Source organism: Anolis sagrei, chromosome 1 (genome assembly GCF_037176765.1).
Source record: "Anolis sagrei isolate rAnoSag1 chromosome 1, rAnoSag1.mat, whole genome shotgun sequence".
Classification (NCBI taxonomy): Eukaryota; Metazoa; Chordata; class Lepidosauria; order Squamata; family Dactyloidae; genus Anolis; species Anolis sagrei.
In genome coordinates, this window is record NC_090021.1 from 267648694 (window position 1) to 267672814 (window position 24121).

The window sequence follows — 24121 nt, forward strand, 5'->3', positions numbered from 1 at the left end:
CTAGAAACAAATAGTCACAATTCCCTCCAGATACTTTTTCAGCATTTCCATTCTCTTTAGGCTTAGTTAGAAGAAGAAGTAAAGCCCTGTGTCATATATAAACAGCAGCCAAAACCTCCAGATGGCATCTCCTCCCAGTTTCGTGTAATGTTCAAAACGATAAGTTACAGATGCTTGAAGCACCCCATATGCCAATGGGTGTAAATCCCCAAGTACCAATTTCTGTTTAAATGTTATTGTTTAGAATGGCTTTCACATAACTCAAGGTTAGTTCTTGGGGATTATCTTTTTAAGAAGCCATATTGCTGTTAATTTGGTAGCAGTGATTGTTTTTTGCATTTGAAAACAGTATCTTGAATAACACCCTCCACCAATTTACTCAGAACAAAGTAGAGATCCCTGCACCCCCAACTAGAAGTTGATAGCATGCTGGCTAGTTTCCAGTAATTTTTGGAGGCTAATTTTTCCAAAAATATGTGTATAGTTTTCTATGAGGTTTGATAATTTTACAACTACATTTTAATGAACTTTCAAGTGGATGTTGTCCATACCTGTACAAGGGTCACATTTCTTTTATTTATTTCCATTTCCCAGCATCTCTTGATGCCTCTATGAGAATCTGTCTTTCAATGCATTGATCCAGGTCCCTATTGTAGGAAAGTACCCAAAGCTGAAAGAGCATCTCCCAACCTATATTTCATCTGCTGAGAGTAAAAGTATTATCTGCAATATTCCAGTCCAAAACCCTTTTTTCAATGCATATTTTCTAGTTTAAAAAATATTTATAGAATACTGAACAGCAGTTTAGATGCTAATAGACATCTTACATACCAATATCAGTTTCCTTATGATTCTTGATGTATTCACCAAGCTCAAAATTTCCAGCAATTATTGCCACCTGAAAGATAAAAACAGTAGGGATAGGCAAAATGCAAATCTAATAAATGAGCAAAACCTTAATAGACTCCATATTCCAGAAGCAGATACATACAAACATGAATCAAGTACTTGTTAACTATCATATCTTATGCTATTGAATCTTTTGTAAGCTATCAAAAAATGTTTTGAATTTCTATAAACAATCATTTTAGCAGCAGAAGACTCATTTGGTCAAATACCATAATAATAGTTACTCCTTTTAGCCAAATAACAAGCAGGAAGACATTTGGCAATGAAATCCCAAAATATTAACATACTATTCAACTAATATGTAAAAATATGTTATATCAATAGGCAAGAAAATTACAAATTGCAATAAAAACAAAATAATTTATAATAAATACATATAGTGAAAACCAATGGGGGTGTATGTATGTATGTATATAAAATCTCTAAAAGTTCAATAAGAGTTTAGTTTGTTCAACTTTTATTATTTTTGTACTTTGCAGTAATTGTTAATGTATAGATGTTGTGATGCAAAAGAGAAGCGAAAAGAGCCAAGGTTGCTCTCATTAATTGTGGGCCTTACTGCTGTGCGGAGAGACACACTGCCAACCCAAAGGAAGAGGAACTTGGAAAAATAGCAATGCTCCATGTTTTAAGGCAGCACTCTAATTTTGGAATGAATTCAGACAGCCACTTTGATTTTATAAATAAGGATGATTTTGAGGTAAATTTATCTGCTCCAGCTGTTGTTTGGGAATGTGTAGTACACTTCACATGTAATCTGTGTGTCTTCAAAGATTAGCTTTCTTACTTTTGCTCTCTGTATGTAAAGGATGTAACGGAGTGTGCTATATTCATAGAGGTAACAAAATAAAACTCTAGAATGTTGTCATAGTTAATGTATTGTCGAAGGCTTTCATGGACAGAATCACTGGGTTGTTGCAGCTTTTTCAGGCTTCATGGACATGTTCTAGAAGCATTCTCTCTTGACATTTCACCTGAATCTATAGCAGGCATCCTCAGAGGTTGCGAGGTCTGTTGAAAACTAAAAAAATTGGGTTTATATATCTGTGAAAAGTCCAGGATGGGAGAAAGAACTCTTGTCTGTTGGAGCTAGGTGAGAATGTTTCACTTGGCCACCTTGATTACCCACTGCCTTGCTGTTGCGGGAGTCAGGGAACAGCTTTAAACTGGCTGTCCTCCTTTCTTCACAACCATGGACAGCGAGTGGAGAGGGGAGGCCTGGTCTCTGAGAGGTCACCTCTATCTTGTGGGGTTCCTCAGGGGGCCATTCTCTCCCCTCTGTTATCTATATGCGACCACTTGCTCAGCTGGTTCGAGGTTTTGGGCTTGGGTGTTATCAGTACGTCGATGACATTCAGCTGGTGCTGAAGATGGAAGGCCGACCGGACTCTGTACCTGATTGTTTCCATCAGTGCCTCGAGGCCGTTACTGGATGGCTGCGTGCCAGCAGGTTGAGGGTGAATCCAGCAAAGACGGAGATCCTATGGCTGGGTCAACCGGGCAGTGGGGATATCCAGCTGCCTACCCTGGATGGCGAGGCGCTATGCCTGTCATCATTGGTAAAGAGTCTGGGAGTCCTTTTGGACCCTCTACTGATGATGGAGGCCCAGGTCTCCGCCTTTAGCAGAACCGCCTTTTTTCATCTGCGGCAGGCTAGATGGCTGGCCCCCTACCTGTCCAGGGATGACCTAGCTATGGTAATCCAGGCCACGGTCATCTCAAGACTGGACTACTGTAACGCTCTCTACATTGGCCTTCCTCTGTCGGTGATCCGGAAGCTCAAGCTGGTACAAAATGCAGCTGCTCGGCTTCTTGCGGGAATTCCGATGAGATGCCACATAACACCAATCTTACTACAGCTGCATTGGTTACCAATTGAGCACCGGATCACTTTCAAAGTGATAGTACTCACCTTTAAGGCCTTGCATGGTCTGGGGCCGATGTATCTGAGGGACCGCCTCACCCCCTACCAACCCCAGAGATCCCTCCATTCTGAGGACCAAGATCTATTGGAAGTCCTCAGTGTCAAGACCTTGTGTCTAACAGCAACCAGACGCAGAGCCTTCACAGCAGTGGCACCATCACTCTGGAATACTCTGCCACCTGAAGTCCGTGCCTTGCGGGACTTACCAGCTTTCCGCAGGGCATGTAAGACATACCTGTTTCGACAGGCTTTTAATGTTTGATATTGCTGTTTTTAAATTGTTTTTAAATTGCTTTTAAATTTTGTTAGATTTTAGCCATTCTTGTAAGCCGCTCCGAGCCCCAGGGGAGTGGCATATAAGTTTAAATAATAAATAAATAAATAAATAAATAAACATTTAATGACTTACTTATTTATTCTTTATTTCTGGTATTTCTATCCCGTCTCTACTCTACCCCCAAAAGGGGACTCAGGATGCCTTAACATTCAGTAACAGTACAAGGCCACTACATAAGTTACAATAATATAACCACAATTAAATACATAAAGCAATAATTAAAGCCAGCACATACAACATTAATTAAAACAGTAAAAAAGTTTTTAGGTGTGACTCCTTACTGCCTGGGGCATCCTTTGTTGAGGTGATTAGCTGTCCCTGATTCAATCACCTCTCAACCAAGGATTCCCCCAGGCAGTAACAAGCCACACCTAAAAACTGTCAGGCCATCAAATGCTAATCAAGGTGGCCAATTGAAACATTTACACCTAGCTCCAACAGACAAGAGTTCTTTCTCCTACCTGGACTTTCCAGATATATAAACCCAATTTTCCTAGTTTCCAACAAACCTCACAACCTCTGAGGATGCCTGTCACAGATGTAGGCAAAATGTCAGGAGAGAATGATTCTAGAACATGGCCATACAGACCGAAAAACCTACAACAATCCGGTCATAGTTAATATTCCATGCAACATTCCCTATAGTTCACTGTAGATAACAGACCTGTGGGTGCCATATATGATGACAAGGTGTACAGAAAATAAATTTGGCCTTCTTTTGAGGCCAAGAATGGGAGACTGGCCCAAAATCATTCTAATGGATTTATGTGGCCCACAAGGTATTTGAACCCTGGTCTCCAGATCATAGTACAACGCTCAAACCACTATGCCACACTCGATTTCAATATCGTTCCAATTTTACTCACCAGAATTGATTTACACATGTAGTCAAGCAAAATTGAGGATGATTCTATGAATACCTTGATTAATCTCAATAATATAAGCAGTCAATCAATGTGAGTATATCTGAACTTAATATTACTATAAAGTACAAAATAAGCACTATATGGGCATTCAGTATCGATCAATACATCATAATTTTGAAGAGTGTATCATTCCATTTTGTAAGCTTCGAGGATTTCTGCAGCATTGAAGTCATGAAAAACAAACATCTGTTTAATTCAGGCTGCTTGTGGCAGGATTCTTTTACACAGCAAATACTATTCATTTAAAGACATGGACTAGGATTCAACTCATACAATGAAAAACCATTTTAAGCATTCTAGCCTCTCATTCTTTACCATTCAAAATTCAAACAGTGGAGAGGTACAGCTATTAAATATGAGATGTTGTTAAGATAATAGAGCATTGATCGGGGAGCAGTAAATTATAGCCACAAGAATGGTAAACACAGCAAGATTAATGCTGCTCTAATATTACATGAAAGAATGATAAGTACCCCCTTTCTGATTGTTACAGCTGCTTTCACCTCCATGAAATCATCAATCTCAGTTTAATTCATTTGAACATAGCTGTAATGGGGCATCATGATGTAATGGCAAAAAAGGTGAAAACAAAACAAAAAATAGGTGTAATTAAAAATTAAATATTTAAACATGGTTAATTCACTATATACAGTAAGAACTGACCATGGAATAATAGACTGGTTCAAGATTGGGAAAGGTGTACGGTAGGGTTGTATACTCTCAACCTATTCAACTTGTATGCAGAACACATCATGCGAAGTGCGGGGCTTGATGAATGCAAGGCTGGGGTAAAATTGCTGGAAGAAACCTTAACAACCTTAGATATGCAGATGATACCACTTTGATGGCCAAAAGCGAGGAGGAGCTGAGGAGCCTTCTAATCAAGGTGAAAGAAGAAAGTGGAAAAGCTGGGTTGCAGCTAAACATAAAACAAACCCCAAGATTATGGCAACAAGAATGATTGATAACTGGCAAATAGAGGGAGAAAATGTGGAGGCTGTGACAGACTTTGTATTTCTAGGTGCAAAGATTACTGCAGATGCAGACCTCAGGAGACGCTTACTTCTTGGGAGGAGAGCAATGACCAATATCGATAAAATAGTGAAAAGTAGAGACTGGCAATGAAGATCCATATAGTTAAAGCAATTGTATTCCCCGTAGTCACGTATGGATGTGAGAGCTGGAAGGATGAGCGAAGGAGGATAGATGCTTTTGAAATGTGTTGGAGGAAAGTTTTGAGAGTGCCTTGGACTGTGAGAAGATCCAACCAGTCCATACTTCAGGAAATAAAGCCTGACTGCTCACTGGAGGGAAGGATATTAGAGGCCAAGATGAAGTATTTTGGCCACATAATGAGAAGACAGGAAAGCTTGGAGAAGACAATGATGCTGTGGAAAATGGAAGGAAAAAGGAAGAGGGACCGACCAAGGGAAAGATGGATGGATGGCATCCTTGAAGTGACTGGCTTGACCTTGAAGGAGCTGGGGGTGGTGAAGGCCGATAGGAAGCTCTGGCGTGGGCTGGTCCATGAGGACACAAAGAGTTGGAAGTGACTGAGCAAATGAACAACAAATTTCACGATCTGTACAACTTGAAGAGGCATTTGGAAAAACGTACGGTTTTTTAAATATAATTTACTACTTTATGATATTCTAGAAGTCTACAGCCAAATGGATTACATCTGTAAAGTGCATATCCACCTGTGTTTTTTCAGGCAACAGCACTGGCTCGTAAATCCCAAGCTAGTAGGACATTGAATCCTGTTTGGGTTTTAGTCCAAATCTTAAAGAAACTATCCAAAGTGCTGGATCTTTTGAGACGTTTGCATTATGAAATACAAACTGGATCAGAGTTATCACCACATCGATATGAAAGAAACTGGGGACCTCCAGGAAACATAAGGGGTTAATGCTTTCATCCTAGTGGGAAATTCTGCAATAGAAAGAAACAATGGCAGATTTTTTTTACCAGTTTGAGACAAGCTCTGGTCAATTATCTTCTTGAATCAAATGGGTTGCCCAAACCTTCTCTCGCTTTATTCTAGTTTCTGGTTTGTGCTTATCATTTGGAATAAAAAACATCTTAGAGCCAGCTGTGATACTTCTGTCTTAATAAGCACTGCAGGCTTCATTTTGAAATAAGTACAGGAAGTTCAACTAGAAGTAGAAGCAATAAGGCAATACATTCAGAAGCAATAAAGTTTGTAATGAACCAAAGATCTAGCAAAATAAACATTTCAAAAACCTTTTGACATTGCATTTAATTAATTTGGATTTGTCAATTTTGGATTACAAGGTAAGGTTGTAAGAGAAACAATTTGTTTTGCTCAAAGGAGACGTTGGATTGGACAGGTTTAAAAACACTGATAAAACCGGTTATTGTTTGCCCAGTACTTTAGTAATGGACATGGAGAAATGTTTGTAAAAAGGAGGCACCACTTCATGCACAGCTAAGCCAGATGTTTTTCAAATTGTGTTTGATTAAGTGATAGGAATAAGAGGAATATTAAACTCCACATCAAAGTTATTAAAATTCTTAGCAAATAAGAGATTGGGAATCTAATATTTTGAAGAACAAGGGGAGTGTAAAGATAATGATGTAGAAGAGCTGAATCAACTATCGCAGTGGTCCCCAAGCATTGGGCCTCCAGGTGTTTTGGATTTCAGCTCCCACAGTTCCTAACATCTGGTAAGCTGACTGGGAGTTGAAGTCCAAAACACCTGGGGGCCCAAAGGTTGGGGACCACTAAACTATCACAAGATTTGGATGTTTTGGAGAAACAAGATAAATTGTGAGATGAGGCAAAGGAAAATGAAGAAGATCACACAAAGTGGGACTAAATATTCTTGACATCACTTAAAAGGTTTAACAAGCAGGTGGATAAAGTTAATAAAATACTGGAAGTATGAAAATTGTGTCCAAGAACGTTGAAGCTGTAATGAAAGAAATTTGGCATGAAACTGCGTCAATTTATAAAGTAACCGTTTATAAGAAATAAATTGAAATCAAGATGGGGGAAATGTATGGAAAAGAATGTCTAATGTAACATTGTTTAATGTGAGGCATTTGCCTCAATCTGTATTTTGCCACATGTGAAGATATAGCTTACATTATATGGGTTTAAAGGGATTAACTAAATGGTTTTCAAGTAGGTACAATGGTTCACCTGAGGATGATTATGATTGCCCCCCAGCTATGGAACTCCCTTCCTGGTGAGATCAGATGGGCCCCCTCCCTCCTGTCCTTCAGGAGGATGGTAAAAACTTGGCTGTGGGACCAAGTTTTCAGGACAGGGCAATAAAGCAGCAATAGGAAAGATTACAAGGCCAATTAGATTAGATGCAGGTGACCAAGACGGTTTTAAATGGTGTATTTTAATATTGAGATAAATGTTTTTAATGTTTTATGTATACGTATATGAATTCTTATCCCCACATTGAATGTTTGCCATATGTATGCTGTGCTCTGCCCTGAGAAGGGCGGAATATAAATGTTTTAAACAAATAAATAAATAAATAATTTTTGATGTTTGGGTTAAATTATGGCTTTATAATGGGGATAACTGATATTAGTTATAAAAAAATTAATATAATGGCATTCGAATAATAGACAATGAATTTGTTAAATTGTTAAATCAAATGCCTAAACAACAAATGTTAGGTTATAGTATGACAGCTGTATCGCACTGCCACTGGCATTACGCTGTCTCCGGAACGCTGCTTCGAGTAAGCAGATTGCACAACGCAGGCGCGGGAGGATACCACTGAAGTAATTTAACACAGGGGGGACACAGATAACAGTTTGGGAAGACCGTAAATGGGAGAGAAATCAGCAATCGTGACCCAAAATATTAGCAAATGGTTCAATGTTGTTTCCAGCCCACATCCACACTGTCCAGAAACTGGAGGGTGTTGGGCACAATTCAACATGCTTGCCAAAAACTCACGGCCTGCTCCGTTGTCCAAAAGTGCTCAATAACCTGGATTAGAATCATTTCACACCACTCCTCATATTCCCCCCCCCCCTTTCTATCCTTCCTTCTAATACAACTACGAACTATCTTCCTGACATTGCCCGCTCTCACTCTGTCTGCTCTCACTTCACCCCCTCTCTTGACCATGTGATTGGACACGTGTTCACCAAATGTTAAAGTTACTGCAGTTTGGAAAAATGGAAGGTTGTTTTTTGTTTTAATTACTATTATTAATTACCATTAATAGCTAGATACAGGAGCTAATCTTTTGTTAAATCTGCAAGAGAACTAGAAAGTTATATTTTATATGTGTAGATTAGAAAAGAAGTTATTTTTGTTAAATGTAAAAAATGGGGGGGCTTAATTAGGATTTAGTGATAGCACCTGTGGAAAACATTAAAAGTAACATTTACATTTTATTTTATTCTTTCTTCTCTCCTTTCGTTCAACTTTGCACTCTTTTAGTCTTTCTTGTTTTTATGCAGATATAGATTTTGTTCTTGATATATTTTTATTTCTTTGTATATGCCAGCAGCCACTGACGCCTACTCTATCAATTTCATTAAGCCAGCCCTTTATTTGCTATCCTCCATTGTTTGCTCACTCATTATTCCCACAGCATACATGCCCTTCTGATTGTGAGCACTTATAGGTTTTCTCAAAGTCCCCGTTTGACTTCCCTGTCTCTTGTGTTCTCTGCTCATTTAGTTTGCATTCTTTTGCCTACTTATTCAGATTCTATTTCTTACTTTAAAAATGGTAACCATATCTACTTGCCACACCTTCAAATGTTCACTCACATATTGGGTAACACCTCCCCCCCCCCCCATATAATAATGGAGTACTGTGAAAAGGGGCTGGCATTTTCAGTTATGATTTAGTGCTACAGCTGTATAGATCCCTTTCTCTCTAAAGCTGAATGGATGGTGGGGTGGGCAGTAGACCTAAGGTTGTCTCCCATTATGCAGGAAAGTGACATTCTTGTAATTAAATCCTGGCTGAAGTGTTTTAGTTTGCTGGTGTGGTGGTGGTCGTGGTCATGTAACTTCTAGATACCATGTTCCTGTGTCAAAACAACAGGGTTTTCTTTGGCAAAAGTGTTCATCGAGGGTTGGCTTTTGCCTTGCTCTGAAGCTATGAGTGTGTTTACTAGCAGAGTTTCCATTGCTGAGTAGACATTCAAACCCTGATCTCAGAGTTCTAATCCAGTGCTCAAACCAAAACATATATTGGCTAATTTCCTTTACCTTTGGTAGCTTCCTTCCCCCTCCACTGAGCAATATGAACAATCACGAGCATTCCCTGCACCACAATAGCATAGCCGGAGCCGAGGTGGTGCAATGGGTGCCGGGTTCGAATCAGAGGAAAGTGGATTGAGCTCCCTCTGTCAGCTCCAGCTCCCCATGCGGGGACATGAGAGAAGCCTCCCACAAGCATGGTAAAACATCAAACACCCGGGTGTCCCATGGGCAATGCCCTTGAAGATGGCCAATTCTCTCACACTAGAAGCAACCTGCAGTTTCTCAAATTGCTCCTGACATGGAAATAAAGTTTTGTGTATGAATAGAAATAATAATAGTAGCAGTTTTGTTTTCGTATTATGGAAAAAGAAGAATTAGGTTTAATCTTTTTAAATCATCTGCTAACTGAGAGAAGGATACAAATGAAGGAGGATTTTAATCTTCACAATTCTGTCTTAATGTTTGCTCTGCAGTGCAATACTGCTTCATGAAATTATATAAAAGTTTAATTATTCAAGGAATAACTCTGAAGTTTGCAAAAGCAAAGTAAACATAGTTTTGTACTGTTTGGTTTGATAAAATCTGTTAAAATCCAGCTGGTTTCAACTGTATCAAAATAAGCTTGATGCTCTGGAGACTGATTATAATAATATAGTAAAATGCCAGAAGTCCTATTATTTATTATTGGGTCTTTTGTAGGAAGAACATGTTTTTGTATTATCATCTTTCCTTGTTGGAGCTAGAAAGTATTTCAACAAATAAGGCAAAATATTATGTAAGGGGAAAGTCATGCCCGACTTCAATGGAGCTGCAAAGGAGTCATGTCACTTGAATCAATATACCTATGATTTCAGTGGCCAGGGTTGTAGTTTATTAAATTACTATATAGAAGAGGAAAATTGAACTATGTAAGGGAAATACATTATCTGTGCTGATTTCTTCTATTGCCCAATTATTTAAGATACAGAAAATCTTCGCTAACAAATCAGGATAAACTTTGGATGTACATCTTAATGCTGAGACTTGGTCAGGAGGAGTGGAGTGTGGAAGAGCGCTGTGGAAAAGGGATTCACGTGCCCTCCAAATTAAAGCAATAAATCCCTTAAATGCCAAAAACAGTTCGCTCACTGGAAATCTGTGCAGTTGGTTTTAGTTGAGCATATTCCTGTTGTTTCTCATCCACAGACAATCACATTTTATGCCAGCAGTAAGAAAACTGAGAAAAGTAGCCACGTTGTGGGTAGGTTATGATAGATAAGAAGTTTCTAAAACTGTATACCAGGAAACATATGTTGACATTGTTATCTTTATGACAAAACTAATTGAATATATTAATAATTTCCAGTACTGGTTGGGATGGATTCTTATTGTTAATTGCTAGCAAATCAAATTCAACTTATAGCACCCCTATGAACAATAGACTTGATGATATGGAGATTATAGGGGTAGATCCTATGACAGGGATCTACCCCTATCAAACATTTTAAACAGAGGGCCAGGGCACAGTCCTTCAAACTGTTGGAGGGCTGGATTATAATTTGAAAAAAAAATGAATGAATTCCTATGCACACTGCACATATCTTATTTGTAGTACAAAAAAACCTACTTAGAAACAATACAATAATTAAAATGAACAATTTTAATAAATATAAACTCATTAGTATTTCAATGGGAAGTGTGGGCCTGCTTCTGACTGATGAGATAGTTGTCATTGTGTGTTTCAAGTCATTTCAGACTTAGGTGGACCCTGAATGAGGGCCGGGTAAATGACTTGGAGGGTCATATCCGGCCTCAGGGCCTTAGTCTGAGGACCCCTGTCCTATGATGTGGAATAAATCAAGTCATGCACACATTTGTAAATTCATTTAAAGCCAGGATTGGTGTGAAGCATAAATATTTACTTCAAAAAATAAGTTACATTAAAATTTTAACAATCACGTATATAGTTACTACCACAGTTGGCATTTCTTTAAAAAGTAACTCCTTACTTTACTGTTTCTCAATAGGTGCTAAAATAGTAGGTTTTTATTTAGTTAATTACTTAAAGTAGGTGTACGAAGAAAATGGATGCAAACAGGCCGCCATGGTACACCCCCCCCCCCCCCTCTGGCCAGTCTCATTCTCTTTGTTGTTATCTCAACACCTGCAGGAGCCCAGAAAAGTAGTATTGAATCCAGTGATTTTCCTCCACCATTTTCTGAAGCCCAAAACACCATTAAACCATATTAAGTTTACCATTAAACAATATTAAGCTTACAAGTAATATTATCCTTATTATTGCTAAGTTATAATTATATCTTGGTGACTGGGGAAAGTAATTACTTACAATAACTGGGTGTTTGTATCCACTAACCAAAACTTGCCCTCAGCACTGAGGGCAAATTTGGGGGTCAAAATTGTGACTTGTGATAAGATCCATGGATAATGTGTCTTTAAGAACATGAATGATTATGTCCAACTATGACTTATTTTGGTGAGAAGATGGTTATTGTCCATATTTAACTTGTATTGAAACATATGGAAATTTGCAGATAGGCACATACTTTTGAAGTAAGTACTTGTTTCTTGGACACTGACTAGTGAAAAGATTTTCCATGTTCTTTTGATGGTTAAAAACGTATGCTGCAACACTGTAGAGACCAATCACCACTTCCTACTACAATTGCAAACCTTTATCTAGACATACATTACCTTTTACTGATGCCTATATAAAGACATTGTATTCACCACTACTCTTTTTATTATAATTATTTATCCTGTTCTCCAGCAAAGGATCACCGCCTTGTCGGGGCGCTGGAGCTTGAGCACCTCAATGATGTCATGAGCGAAACCGTGAAGGGACACCCAAGATGGGACGGTTGTGGCAGAGAGGTCAGACCAAGCGTGATCCCTGGGGAAGGCAATGGCAAACCACTCCAGTATCCTTGCCAAGAAAACTAAATGGACCAGTACAACCAGAGATATGTCGGTATGCCATTGGAAGATGGGACTCCCAGGTCGGAAGATGGCCAAAATGCTACTGGGGAGGAGCAGAGGATAAGTTCAACTAGCCCCAGATGTGATGACGCAGCTAGCTCAAAGCCGAAAGGAAGGCTAGCGGCCGACGGTACTGGAGGTGAACGACGAATCCGATGCTCTAAAGATCAACACACCATAGGAACCTGTAATGTAAGATCTATGAGCCAGGGCAAATTGGATGTTGTTATTGGTGAGATATCAAGACTAAAGATAGACATTCTGGGGGTCAGCGAACTGAAATGGACTGGAATGGGCCACTTCACATCAGATGACCACCAGATCTACTACTGCGGACAAGAGGAACATCGAAGAAATGGAGTAGCCTTCATAATTAATAAGAAATTCGCTAAAGCGGTGCTTGGATACAACCCAAAAAATGACAGAATGATCTCAATTCGAGTGCAAGGAAAGCCTTTCAACATCACAGTGATCCAAATATACGCCCCAACCACAGCTGCTGAAGAAGCAGAAGTAGATCAGTTCTATGAGGATCTGCAGGACCTACTGGATAATACACCAAAAAGAGACATTATTTTCATTACAGGAGACTGGAATGCCAAGGTGGGAAGTCAAGTGACAACTGGGATCACAGGCAAGCATGGTCTGGGAGAACAAAATGAAGCGGGACGCAGGCTGATAGAATTCTGCCAGGAAAACTCGCTGTGTATAACGAATACTCTCTTCCAACAACCTAAAAGACGGCTTTATACATGGACCTCACCAGACGGTCAGCACCGAAATCAGATTGACTACATCCTTTGCAGCCAGAGGTGGCGGACATCCATCCAGTCGGTGAAAACAAGACCTGGGGCTGACTGTAGCTCAGATCACGAACTTCTTATTGCCCAATTTAGAATAAAACTAAAGAGATCAGGGAAAATACACAGACCAGTTAGATATGATCTCACTAACATTCCTAGCGAATATACAGTGGAAGTGAAGAACAGATTTGAAGGACTAGATTTAGTAAACAGAGTCCCAGAAGAACTATGGACAGAAGTCCGCGACATTGTTCAGGAGGCGGCAACAAAGTACGTTCCAAAGAAAAAGAAAACCAAGAAGGCAAAATGGTTGTCTGCTGAGACACTGGAAGTAGCACAAGAAAGGAGGAAAGCAAAAGGAAACAGTGAAAAGGGGAGATATGCCCAGTTAAATGCGCAATTCCAGAGGTTAGCCAGAAGAGATAAGGAACTATTTTTAAATAAGCAATGCATGGAAGTGGAAGAAGACAACAGAATAGGAAGGACAAGAGACCTCTTCCAGAAAATTAGAAACATTGGAGGTAAATTTCAGGCAAAAATTGGTATGATAAGAAACAAAGATGGCAGGGACCTAACAGAAGCTGAAGAGATCAAGAGAAGGTGGCGAGACTATACAGAAGATCTGTATAGGAAGGATAATAATATCGAGGATAGCTTTGACGGTGTGGTGAATGAATTAGAACCAGACATCCTGAGGAGTGAGGTTGAATGGGCCTTAAGAAGCATTGCTAACAACAAGGCAGCAGGAGATGATGGGATCCCAGCTGAACTGTTTAAAATCTTAAAAGATGATGCTGTCAAGGTGATGCATGCCATTTGCCAGCAAATATGGAAAACACAAGAATGGCCATCAGACTGGAAAAAATCAACTTATATCCCCATACCAAAAAAGGGAAATGCGAAAGACTGCTCAAACCTCCGTACAGTGGCCCTTATTTCTCATGCCAGTAAGGTAATGCTCAAGATCCTGCAAGGAAGACTCCAGCAATACATGGAGCGAGAGTTGCCAGATGTTCAAGCTGGGTTTAGAAAAGGCAGAGGAACGAGAGACCAGATTGCCAATATCCGCTGGATAATGGAGAAAGGCAGGGAGTTTCAGAAAAACATCTACTTCTGCTTCATTGACTATTCTAAAGCCTTTGACTGTGTGGATCATAATAAATTGTGGCAAGTTCTTAGTGGGATGGGCATACCAAGCCACCTTGTCTCTCTCCTGAGGAATCTGTACAAGGACCAAGTAGCAACAGTCAGAACTGACCACGGAACAACAGACTGGTTCAAGATTGGGAAAGGCGTCCGGCAAGGCTGCATCCTCTCACCCAACCTTTTTAACTTGTATGCAGAACACATCATGCGATGTGCGGGCCTGGATAAATGCAAAGCTGGGGTGAAAATTGCTGGAAGAAACATTAACAACCTCAGATATGCAGATGACACCACTCTGATGGCCGAAAGCGAGGAGGAGCTGAGGAGCCTTCTAATCAAAGTGAAAGAAGAAAGCGCAAAAGCCGGGTTGCAGCTAAACGTCAAAAAAACCAAGATTATGGCAACAAGAATGATTGACAACTGGAAAATAGAGGGAGAAACCGTGGAGGCCGTGACAGACTTTGTATTTCTAGGTGCAAAGATTACTGCAGATGCAGACTGTGGCCAGGAAATCAGAAGACGCTTACTTCTTGGGAGGAGAGCAATGTCCAATCTCGATAAAATAGTGAAGAGTAGAGACATCAGACTGGCAACAAAGATCCGCCTAGTCAAAGCCATGGTATTCCCTGTAGTAACCTACGGATGTGAGAGCTGGACCTTAGGGAAGGCTGAGCGAAGGAAGATAGATGCTTTTGAGCTGTGGTGTTGGAGGAAAGTGCTGAGAGTGCCTTGGACTGCGAGAAGATCCAACCAGTCCATCCTCCAGGAAATAAAGCCCGACTGCTCACTGGAGGGAAAGATACTAGAGACAAAGTTGAAGTACTTTGGCCACATCATGAGGAGACAGGAAAGCCTAGAGAAGACAATCATGCTGGGGAAAGTGGAAGGCAAAAGGAAGAGGGGCCGACCAAGGGCAAGATGGATGGATGGCATCCTTGAAGTGACTGGACTGACCTTGAAGGAGCTGGGGGTGGTAACGGCCGACAGGGAGCTCTGGCGTAGGCTGGTCCATGAGGTCACGAAGAGTCAGAGACGACTAAACGAATGAACAACAATTTATCCTGTTCCACCCTTTACCCCCTCTTTTCTTCCTCTTTTTACTTTTTCCTTTCTTTAGATGATTTACCCACAATAAAATACATTAAAATAGTTCCAGAGAAGTATCTTCCACATGCAATTTTACTGTTTAGGAACGGACACTGTTCCAGTTTATTGTTAGTTTAGCAGAAGTAAAATGGTTGCATGTTTAGAAATAAAACGGCAGTCACTGGCTGATTTCCACTGAACTCCAGAATTTGTGTAGGAGGTTCCGATTACTTAACAGATGAAAAAGACTAGAAAGACAAGTCAGATTAAACTTTTTGTGTGTGATTATTTCTGAAATAGATGGATAAATTTCAAGGTGGCTTGAAGCCTAGTTTAAGTGCAAATGACCTCAGTTACTTTACACCCATGTTAGGAAAGGGGCAGCCGGAACAAAGTCCTAGGAATTGTCACAGTAGTTTGCATTATCACAATGCAATGGTGTTCTTCTGGATCAGAATTTGCTGGCTGGTGCTCCATGCTGGTTCTGCTTCATTCCTGAAGAGGTAGGCGTGAATGCTGACAGACTATTGTTCCTGGCACTGGGAAGCTACCATCTGATATTCTTCAGGATCTAATGTCGTCGCCCAGGCATTAACATTTGCATGGAAATAGCCCTAAGCAAGGTCATCAAGTTATATCCCCTTTCTATCAGATCTAGATATGTTTGTTCATACATACATACATACATACATACATACATATATCTCCAAGCTGGTGAATGAAATATAGTGTAAAAATATAATTCAATTTAATTTCAAAATAAGAATGAGAAGTGGGAAGAACTCAATGGTGTGGCTATCTAGTGCAGTGGTTCTCAACCTGTGGGTCCCCAGGTGTTTTGGTCTACCACTCCCAGAAATCCCAGCCAGTTTAACAGCTGTTAGGATTTCTGGGAGCTGAAACCCAAAACATCTGGGGACCCACAGCTTGAGAACGACTGATCTAGAGAAACATTAGTCCTGGACAGTCTCAACCCCATGTAAGATCTGTAGCTGGCAGTTTCTTCTGGAGTCACCAGTGTTTTATCAGTTGTAGTTTTGACCTGAAGTACCTTTTGCTGGATTTAGCTAGACTGCAATCTGTAACAACTGTCAAAGTATGATATTTAACTTCTGTATTAATGTTTTGAATTGTGGTCCACATGAAGTGGACAAAAGCAGTTTTCAGCTGGTTCAGCACACTGCTGCCAGACTGGATGATGGTATTTTTTGGATCTCTATCTAATCCAGGATGCGCAATGTGGGGTGTAATAAAACTACCTTTTAGCTGGCTAGGCCGAAGCCTGCTTGGCAGTGGCTGGCCTCCTAGCTGTTGTACAGAGAAGGAGGAGGAGTCAGGCTGACTCCTGATTGGGTGTAACAATCAGGGGTGGAGTCAGCTGAATGGAGGGAAAGGAGCTGTCTTATCTGACAGAAGGGAGGAGAGTCTGAGAGTGAGACAGAGAGAGTTGGATTTTTAGAGCAGGGAACTGACAGAAGTGAGAGAACTTTTAGAGAATCTCTGAAGTTTTGGAATAAGAGGAAGGCAGGAAGCCAGAGCTTTACTGAGTTAGAAGAACTAGTAAAGGAGGGTTGTGCCTTAGTGAGCCTTGTAAAGGTTTCACAGATACCTTATTGCCATTTGTCTTGGGTCTATATCCCAGTGAATACTGTGTCTAATAGTAGAACAGTGGTTTAAAGAGATTCTCAGATATAAAAGTTATTCTGTCAGAGAGAACTGTTTGATTTAAGCAACCAAGTGACTGCAACTGCATCAAGATTTTGTACCACTCATTCCATCGAGTTGTTGTTATTCTCAAGTTAAAATAAACTCTTTACTAGTTTACTCTTAACTGTTGTTCGCCTCAATCCATTCGTTTTCCTCTAAAATCATTCTCTCAACACATCTTTTAATCTCCAGTCAGCCATTGAAGTTCAAGAGCTCAAACATTCTTTTACTTAATATACTTTCACACCCTTTTTGGTTCCTCAGGCCGGCATTTCTGAGGTGGTGGCAGCTATTTTTACCAAGTGCTTCGGTCACTTAGGCTCAGCCTTTTGTTCCACGCTATATATCTATGGGCGGAGGTGTGATCGTGGTGTCCACCCTGCCAGAGATATCCTTTAATTTTATTATATGGGGCATGGCAAAGATTAGAAAAGAGTGGTGCTCTCCTCAGCTACCACACAGAATTCCATGAACATGCAGTGGTCTAATCCACAGAGCCAACTGGCTGCAAAAGGCAGCATGTCCAGTGCCAGGCCTGAAGAGGCACTCTGCCTCAGCCTGCAGCTAGGGCATGTATTGCTGCTACCTGGCTTGAGCCCACTTGATTTGAAACTACCCTCTCCATTCCCATAAGTAATCAACTCTGGCCTTTTCATGACCATTGGGGAGCAATTTTGCCAGATAACATTATTAGTTTCCCTGCTTTCGGCATTTGCATTTCCCTCAGGACAACTTGTTCTTTCCTACACATAAAATTATGCTATTTTCTTGTCACAAGCTAACTGCGTGAGGAGCTGTTCACACTGGGAAGGATCTATTTGTGGTGCAAGCAGGTAGAATTATCAGCTTCCAAAAGAAGAAAGGGTTTTTGTAAGGGAAAAACTAGATTTAGAGGCAAATGCCCTGCTCACATGCAGACTTGCTGCAAATTTTTAACTGAAAAGCGAACGGCTTTTCAGTTATAGTTCTCCAGCAGGAGGAGTGGACATCCACTAAGAACCCTGCTTTTCAATTATTGGAGCCATTTCCTACATAGTCCCAAATTTCACCATAACAGAGTTCTGGACATTTATCCTTAGGAGTACAACATAACCTATACTAAACAGCTACACTGGTGAGCGAAATGCTTCTTGTTTTAAAACAGTGTTGTTTTTGACCTTTGGCAGTCTAAATAGAATGAAGGAATGTATTCTCCTGGAAGATGGCTCAATGAGTTTGAAATTAATAAGGGCTCTCTGACAGCTGAATTAGTATTTTCTCCATAACAGACTTGGAACTCTGAATGCCCCATCCTAGGAGGTCTATTTGTTCTCTTCCATCCAGAAGCATGCAAAATATTTCTTCTTTGGGTTGTTGTAGGTTTGTTCGGGTATATGGCCATGCTCTAGAAGCATTCTCTCCTGATGTTTTGCCTGCATCTATGGCAAGCATCCTCAGAGGTAGTGAGGTATTTCTTCTTTGATTGAACATGCATTTTCTTATTGAATTCCATATTGTAAACAGTCCTGGGAACTTTTGTTGATAGGCAGCTCTCTATATACGTAATACAAATGATGGTCTATGACAGTGTTTCTCAACCTGGGACTCGAGACCCCTGGAGGGGTCATCAAAGACCATCAGAAAACATAGTATTTTCTGTTGGTCATAGGGGTTCTGTGTGGGAAGTTTGGCCCAATTCAATCGTTGGTGGCATTCAGAATGCTCTTTAATTGTAGATTGTAGATATAAATCCCAGCAACTACAACTCCCAAATGTCAAGGTTTATTTCCCCCAAACTCCACCAGTGTTCACATTTGGGCATATTGAGGATTTGTGCCAAGTGTGGTCCAGATCCATCATTGTTTGAGTCCACAGTGCTTTCTGGAGGTAGGTGAACTACAACTCCAAAACTCAAGTTCAATGACCATCAAACCCTTCCCGTATTTTCTTTTGGTCATGGGAATTATGTGTGTCAAGTTTGGTTCAATTCCATCACTGGCGGAGTTCAGAATGCTCTTTGATTGTAAGTGAATGCCAGCAACTATAACTCCCAAATGACAAAATAAACCCAACCCCCCCAATCCAATCCCACCAGTATTCCAATTTGGGTGTATTGGATATTTGTGCCAAATTTTGTTCCTGTGAATGAAAATACATCCTGTTTATCAGATATTTACATTACAATTCGTAACAGTAGCAAAATCACAGCTTTGAAGTAGCAACAAGAATAATTTTATGGTTGAGGGCCACCACAACATGAGGAACTGTCTAAAGGGGTTATGGCATTAGGAAGGTTGAGGACCCCTGGTCTATGACTTTCACAGTGCCATTAGATCCTATTGTGCTGGCTTTCTTAGGATAATTTGCCTTTCTCTGAGGCTGAAAAAGTCACCCAGTGGAATTCCATGGCTGGCTGAGTTGGAGTCTCCAGAACCATAGTTAAATGTTCCAACCACTACATCATGTTGGATCTACAAAGAAATACACCTAGAGTTAAATTCTTGGATTCTATGCATATTGGAAGAAATGAAAAAGGGCCATCCAGAGCAGTCCAGGCATGCAAAAATACACAATCAATGAACAGATGACTCTTCAGCCTGTTTAAAAACCTCCAAAGAAAAAAAATTGACCACACTCCATGGCAGTGTATTCTATTGTTGAACAGTTTTTACTGTCAGGAAGTTCTTTTTAGTGTTTAGGTGGGATTCAATTCTCCTTGTCCTAGTCCCTGGAGCAGCAAAAAAACAAACAAAAAAAACAGCTTGTTCCATTTTCAATATGACACCCTTTCAAATATTTAAACATAGCTATCATGTCATTTTTTTTAACTTCTCTCCTTCAAGCTAAACATATCCAGCTCCTGAAGTTGCTACTCATATAGGGCATGGTTTCAAGACCTTCTAGCCATGATATGCAGATAGAAGTTATACCTGGTCTGTCTGCCCCCTTCCCGATATGCATTTTTTGTTGTTGTTTGTTCACAGTGCCATTAGATCCTATTGGCACTGTGTGTCATTCCAAACGACATACCTGGATATTTCACTTAATATTGGTTGTTAGAATCCTGTTGCTGACACATGGGAATATACCCCAATAACTGCAGCATATGCATTCTCTAAGATACTACAAAAGGAAGCATCCCATTGAAAAGTATCGGGGGGGGGGGGTCCCCAGGCACTGATCAGGTGTAGAAAACACCAAGGCACATTAAAGCTGCCCTCACATATCCCGCAGATAAGGAGCATTCTTACATTTAGAACAGAGGTTGCCCCTTCTTCCCTGATGCATAGGGACAGCCGGAGCTCTCCAGATACGCCGCTGTCACTGGTCATGAAACAGTAAGAAGGGACAGAGTTGCACCTGTGACTCCAATGGTTGCTGTTGCATATACATTTACTAAGATGCTAATATTCTTCAAGTCCATTGCTAGGCTGAGCAATACTGAAAGAACCCGCCAGAGTTACCATATTAACTTATGATGAATCATACATTAGGGTGATTGCTATAAAAACAGTCATATGTAGACGTGGGGTTTTGTTTGCACATTTTTGTTTGGCAAACAAAAACCAACTCAACATTTGGTGCATTTTATATCATATTTTTATCTATTGTACATGACCCTCTAAACATTCTAATACAAAGTGCCTATCTAGGTTATGTTTGAATCTTTTGGACTGTAAGAGGAACATTTGTTCAGCACAGTAAGCAACTTGTTTTACTCCTTAAACATATACAATGACATAAAAAATCCAAACCTAGCTTCTAGCTAAATTTTCAAATTGCAGTTTTAAATAACATTAAAAGTAAAATGCTTGCACCTGTAAACAAGATCAAAGATTCATTATTGTGTGATTCTTACTGGACAAGTGAACAACTCGGCATCAGAGATTTCAATGTACTTCAACAACATATTACAACTAAAGCACCAATAAGATCTGAGAACCTAGTGAATAGCTGTTAGTTACTATGCATTTAAAGTATTTTTAAAGTTTTCCCAGTTCCTAAAACAAGACATTCCAAACGAATATTCTACTTTTTTACAGTATAAATTCGATAACATTTATTTTCTAGTCCCAGAATATTTTACCAGTTAATGACATCATTTCAATGCTATTCAGATTCTTCTTCTTGATAAGCCAAATTAAATTAAAGTTAAAATTTATACAAGTTTATTTTGTTTTGACATGGGCAAATAACTTGTATATGGATATTACCCATGATATGAAAAATATTATCAACTCACAGTTTGCACAGGCATGCACACACACACACACATCTACTCATCACACTATCCTTTCATTCTACTGTGCTGTGCTGGTTCTCCTCCCTAGACTGCTGTTTTTTGGATGAACATTCATTACCTTTAGGATGCTGCCGACAGGCTATCTGGCTGAATGCAAGTTCATCTTCTGTTCTTGATATTACAGAGCATGCTAATGTTACTTTCCTTCTATCGGTCTTTTGAATGTGATTTTATTTTACCACTGGATTTTTTTTTCTCCAGAATTCATGCTGACACTGTTCCAAAATTTTGCAGTACATGTGGGATACTGTGCACAAAAAAAATTCTCCTAGCAACTCTGGCTTAGAGTCTAGCATTTTCCTTATTCAAGCTGTGATTCACTCTGCCATCTGTAGTCAGATATTGACAGGCAGTAGCCTTTGAATAGCTATTATACATTTGTTCAACAACTAGTTTTAGCATCTACAAACATAAGCCATGGGAAAAGTCCAACATTTATTTATCACACTATTCTATGTTTGCTTAAGGAATGGACCTATTGAAAGATGTGTCTTTCCATCATGCAGCTTTGTGATGGTAAAATACGTATTTTATTTCTATGTCATACAAAGGCGCTTTAGAGATATAATTGCAGCCCAATTTGTTCCAAAGACTATCTTGTCAGGGAATAACCACTCTGGGGTTATTTAGAGCAGATAAATATCTGTGGCCAAACTATTCTATCATCACAGAAATGTTTCCCAGTAAACAAACCTTAAAGTCTGCCTTTGCCATATAATCTTGTCTAATTTTTCATACCATCTTAAAAAACCCAAAAAGCAGAGAGAGAGAAATATATTAAAACCACATAATATAGCTTTTTCCATTGAAACAAATCATCTATGGAACTCGCTAAACCTGATCTCTTTTTTGCTCATTTTCAGATGGTTTCTTAAAATTGTTTTGTTCAGATTGGCTTTTTAGTTTTTTTTACAAGTCTGGTGTTTTTGAAAATTCTGCTGATTTCAAAGTTCTAATGTTTCACATTGATGGTCTCTGCCTGAAATTTCCAACTATCCCTCCATGAATTCCAATTCTACAGGATGGAACCAAGGCAATTAAGGCAGAATTATATATAACTGGGTAGTGTGTCTTAGGTTTTACTTTGACATGTAGATGTTGCTGGTTGCTGAACTATAAGTTCAGCAGTAGAAGCAAAGTCATCCATCAGTACAATAACATATGGGAGGACTGTTCTCCATTTCAGAGGTGTCCTTAGAACTCCCCCAGAATGCTGCCCATCTGGACCTAAAGGGCATCATTTTAGAACATTTCTTCTTTTTCTAAGTATCCAGTTTCCACTGTAAAGCATCCTCCACCACTTGCTGCACTAGTCTGGCTTTTCCACCACCATAAATATTTCCCCTTCTCCTTCCTTCCTCTCCTTTTTGCCAAGCCCAAGACACTTAGAAATATGTATTGATAGGATACACTACTAATTATAAGTGTATGAAACATAATGACAAAGTGAGATATCTGGCATACTTTGAACAGCCCTCAGAGAGCAGTTGGCTGCATGCTTGCATTCATGAAATTCGTTGCATTAGCAACATCTTATAAGAACAAAATCGATATTGCATATTTTGTTTCTGGGGCACTTTGATGCACAACCACTATATATCCTGATATTTCACATGCCATTATCTAATAGATTTTCTCATGTACTTTTTAAGCATGCTGGCTAGAAATCTGTTGATGCTGTGCATCAATATCAAGAATAGTGCATTTTTCACAATAATGTGCAATGGTGTGGGGTGGGAGACAGGGAATGCTGCTGTTGCCTCCTGAACAGCCTAGGACCTGAAAGACAGCTCTCTCCCCTGAATGGAAGATTTCTTTATCTTCCACCTCCTTATTCTATAATTACTTTGCTTGATCTATCTTGCTCCCTTTGCCACTACAAACCACCACCACTTCTACCAGTACAGTTGTGCTAGCCAGCATGATTTCAAATGCATTTTTATTTCATCATATGATCTTATGATTTCTGAAGTATGAGAAATACTTAGTAACATGTGCCCATTCATTTTTATTTATCATTCTTGCATTCTGCCGGAAAAAAAAAACACGTAAGGCATTGTCACAGATGAGATTTTAGATTCAGATAGGTTCATAGTATGCCTTATTTTGGTCCAAAATTCAACATTGTGGCTATGCACAAGATCATTGTTCACAATTCCCCTAGAATAATAGACATTTATTTGACATCAACAGGGCTTTTGTGATAGTCAACCATAAAATTAATACTGAAGTCTAGACTGCAGTTATGTGGCATGTGTGGGGCAAGGCGTGGACACTGTCTTAAAGAATTATGTTTTGCACAATTGTGGCTTTCCCCTATCTTTCAAGCAGAATTATCATTCAAAATGGCCTACATATCTGAGGAAACACATAGTCCATGAAAGCTTATGCTATCAACTTCGTTCTTTCAGTCTCTAAGATTCCTCATTCTGTACCAATCTCACCCTTCCTGCCTACTAGAAGAGAAAGGAAATATAGTACCTCTTAACCATATATCAGATATAGACATAGATATACGCAGATATAGAAGATTCAGAATACAAGATGCCCCCTTGGAGATGTCTCCGTTCCTATCTCTGGAGTATGATGAAGTATTTTGTCCATTCGCAGTATAAGTATTAGGTTAGTAAAAGGATAAAAAGTGGAATGTATTCTAACTTTTCAACTATGCTGTTGTAGTTAGAGCTTTTGTCAGCTGGCAAAAATGGCTGGACAACTGCTAATGGAGTAATTCCCATCAATCCAAGATGATTCTGGGTTTGTGGGAGTAATGAACTATTTGAGTTTTGAAAAATCTTGCTGGCTATTTCA

At 39.7% G+C, this 24121-nt stretch overlaps 1 protein-coding gene across 6 annotated transcripts in view; it reads right to left on the reverse strand.

Annotated features, from left to right (window-relative positions):
* Nucleotides 1-24121, reverse strand: part of SHANK2 (SH3 and multiple ankyrin repeat domains 2) — a 410725-nt gene that overhangs the window by 292778 nt on the left and 93826 nt on the right. For all 6 annotated transcript variants that reach the window (XM_067462710.1, XM_060765238.2, XM_060765278.2 and 3 more), the window contains exon 10: nucleotides 832-898. In XM_067462710.1, coding sequence (XP_067318811.1) covers nucleotides 832-898 — 67 coding nt within the window. The remainder of the gene's footprint in view (nucleotides 1-831; nucleotides 899-24121) is intronic.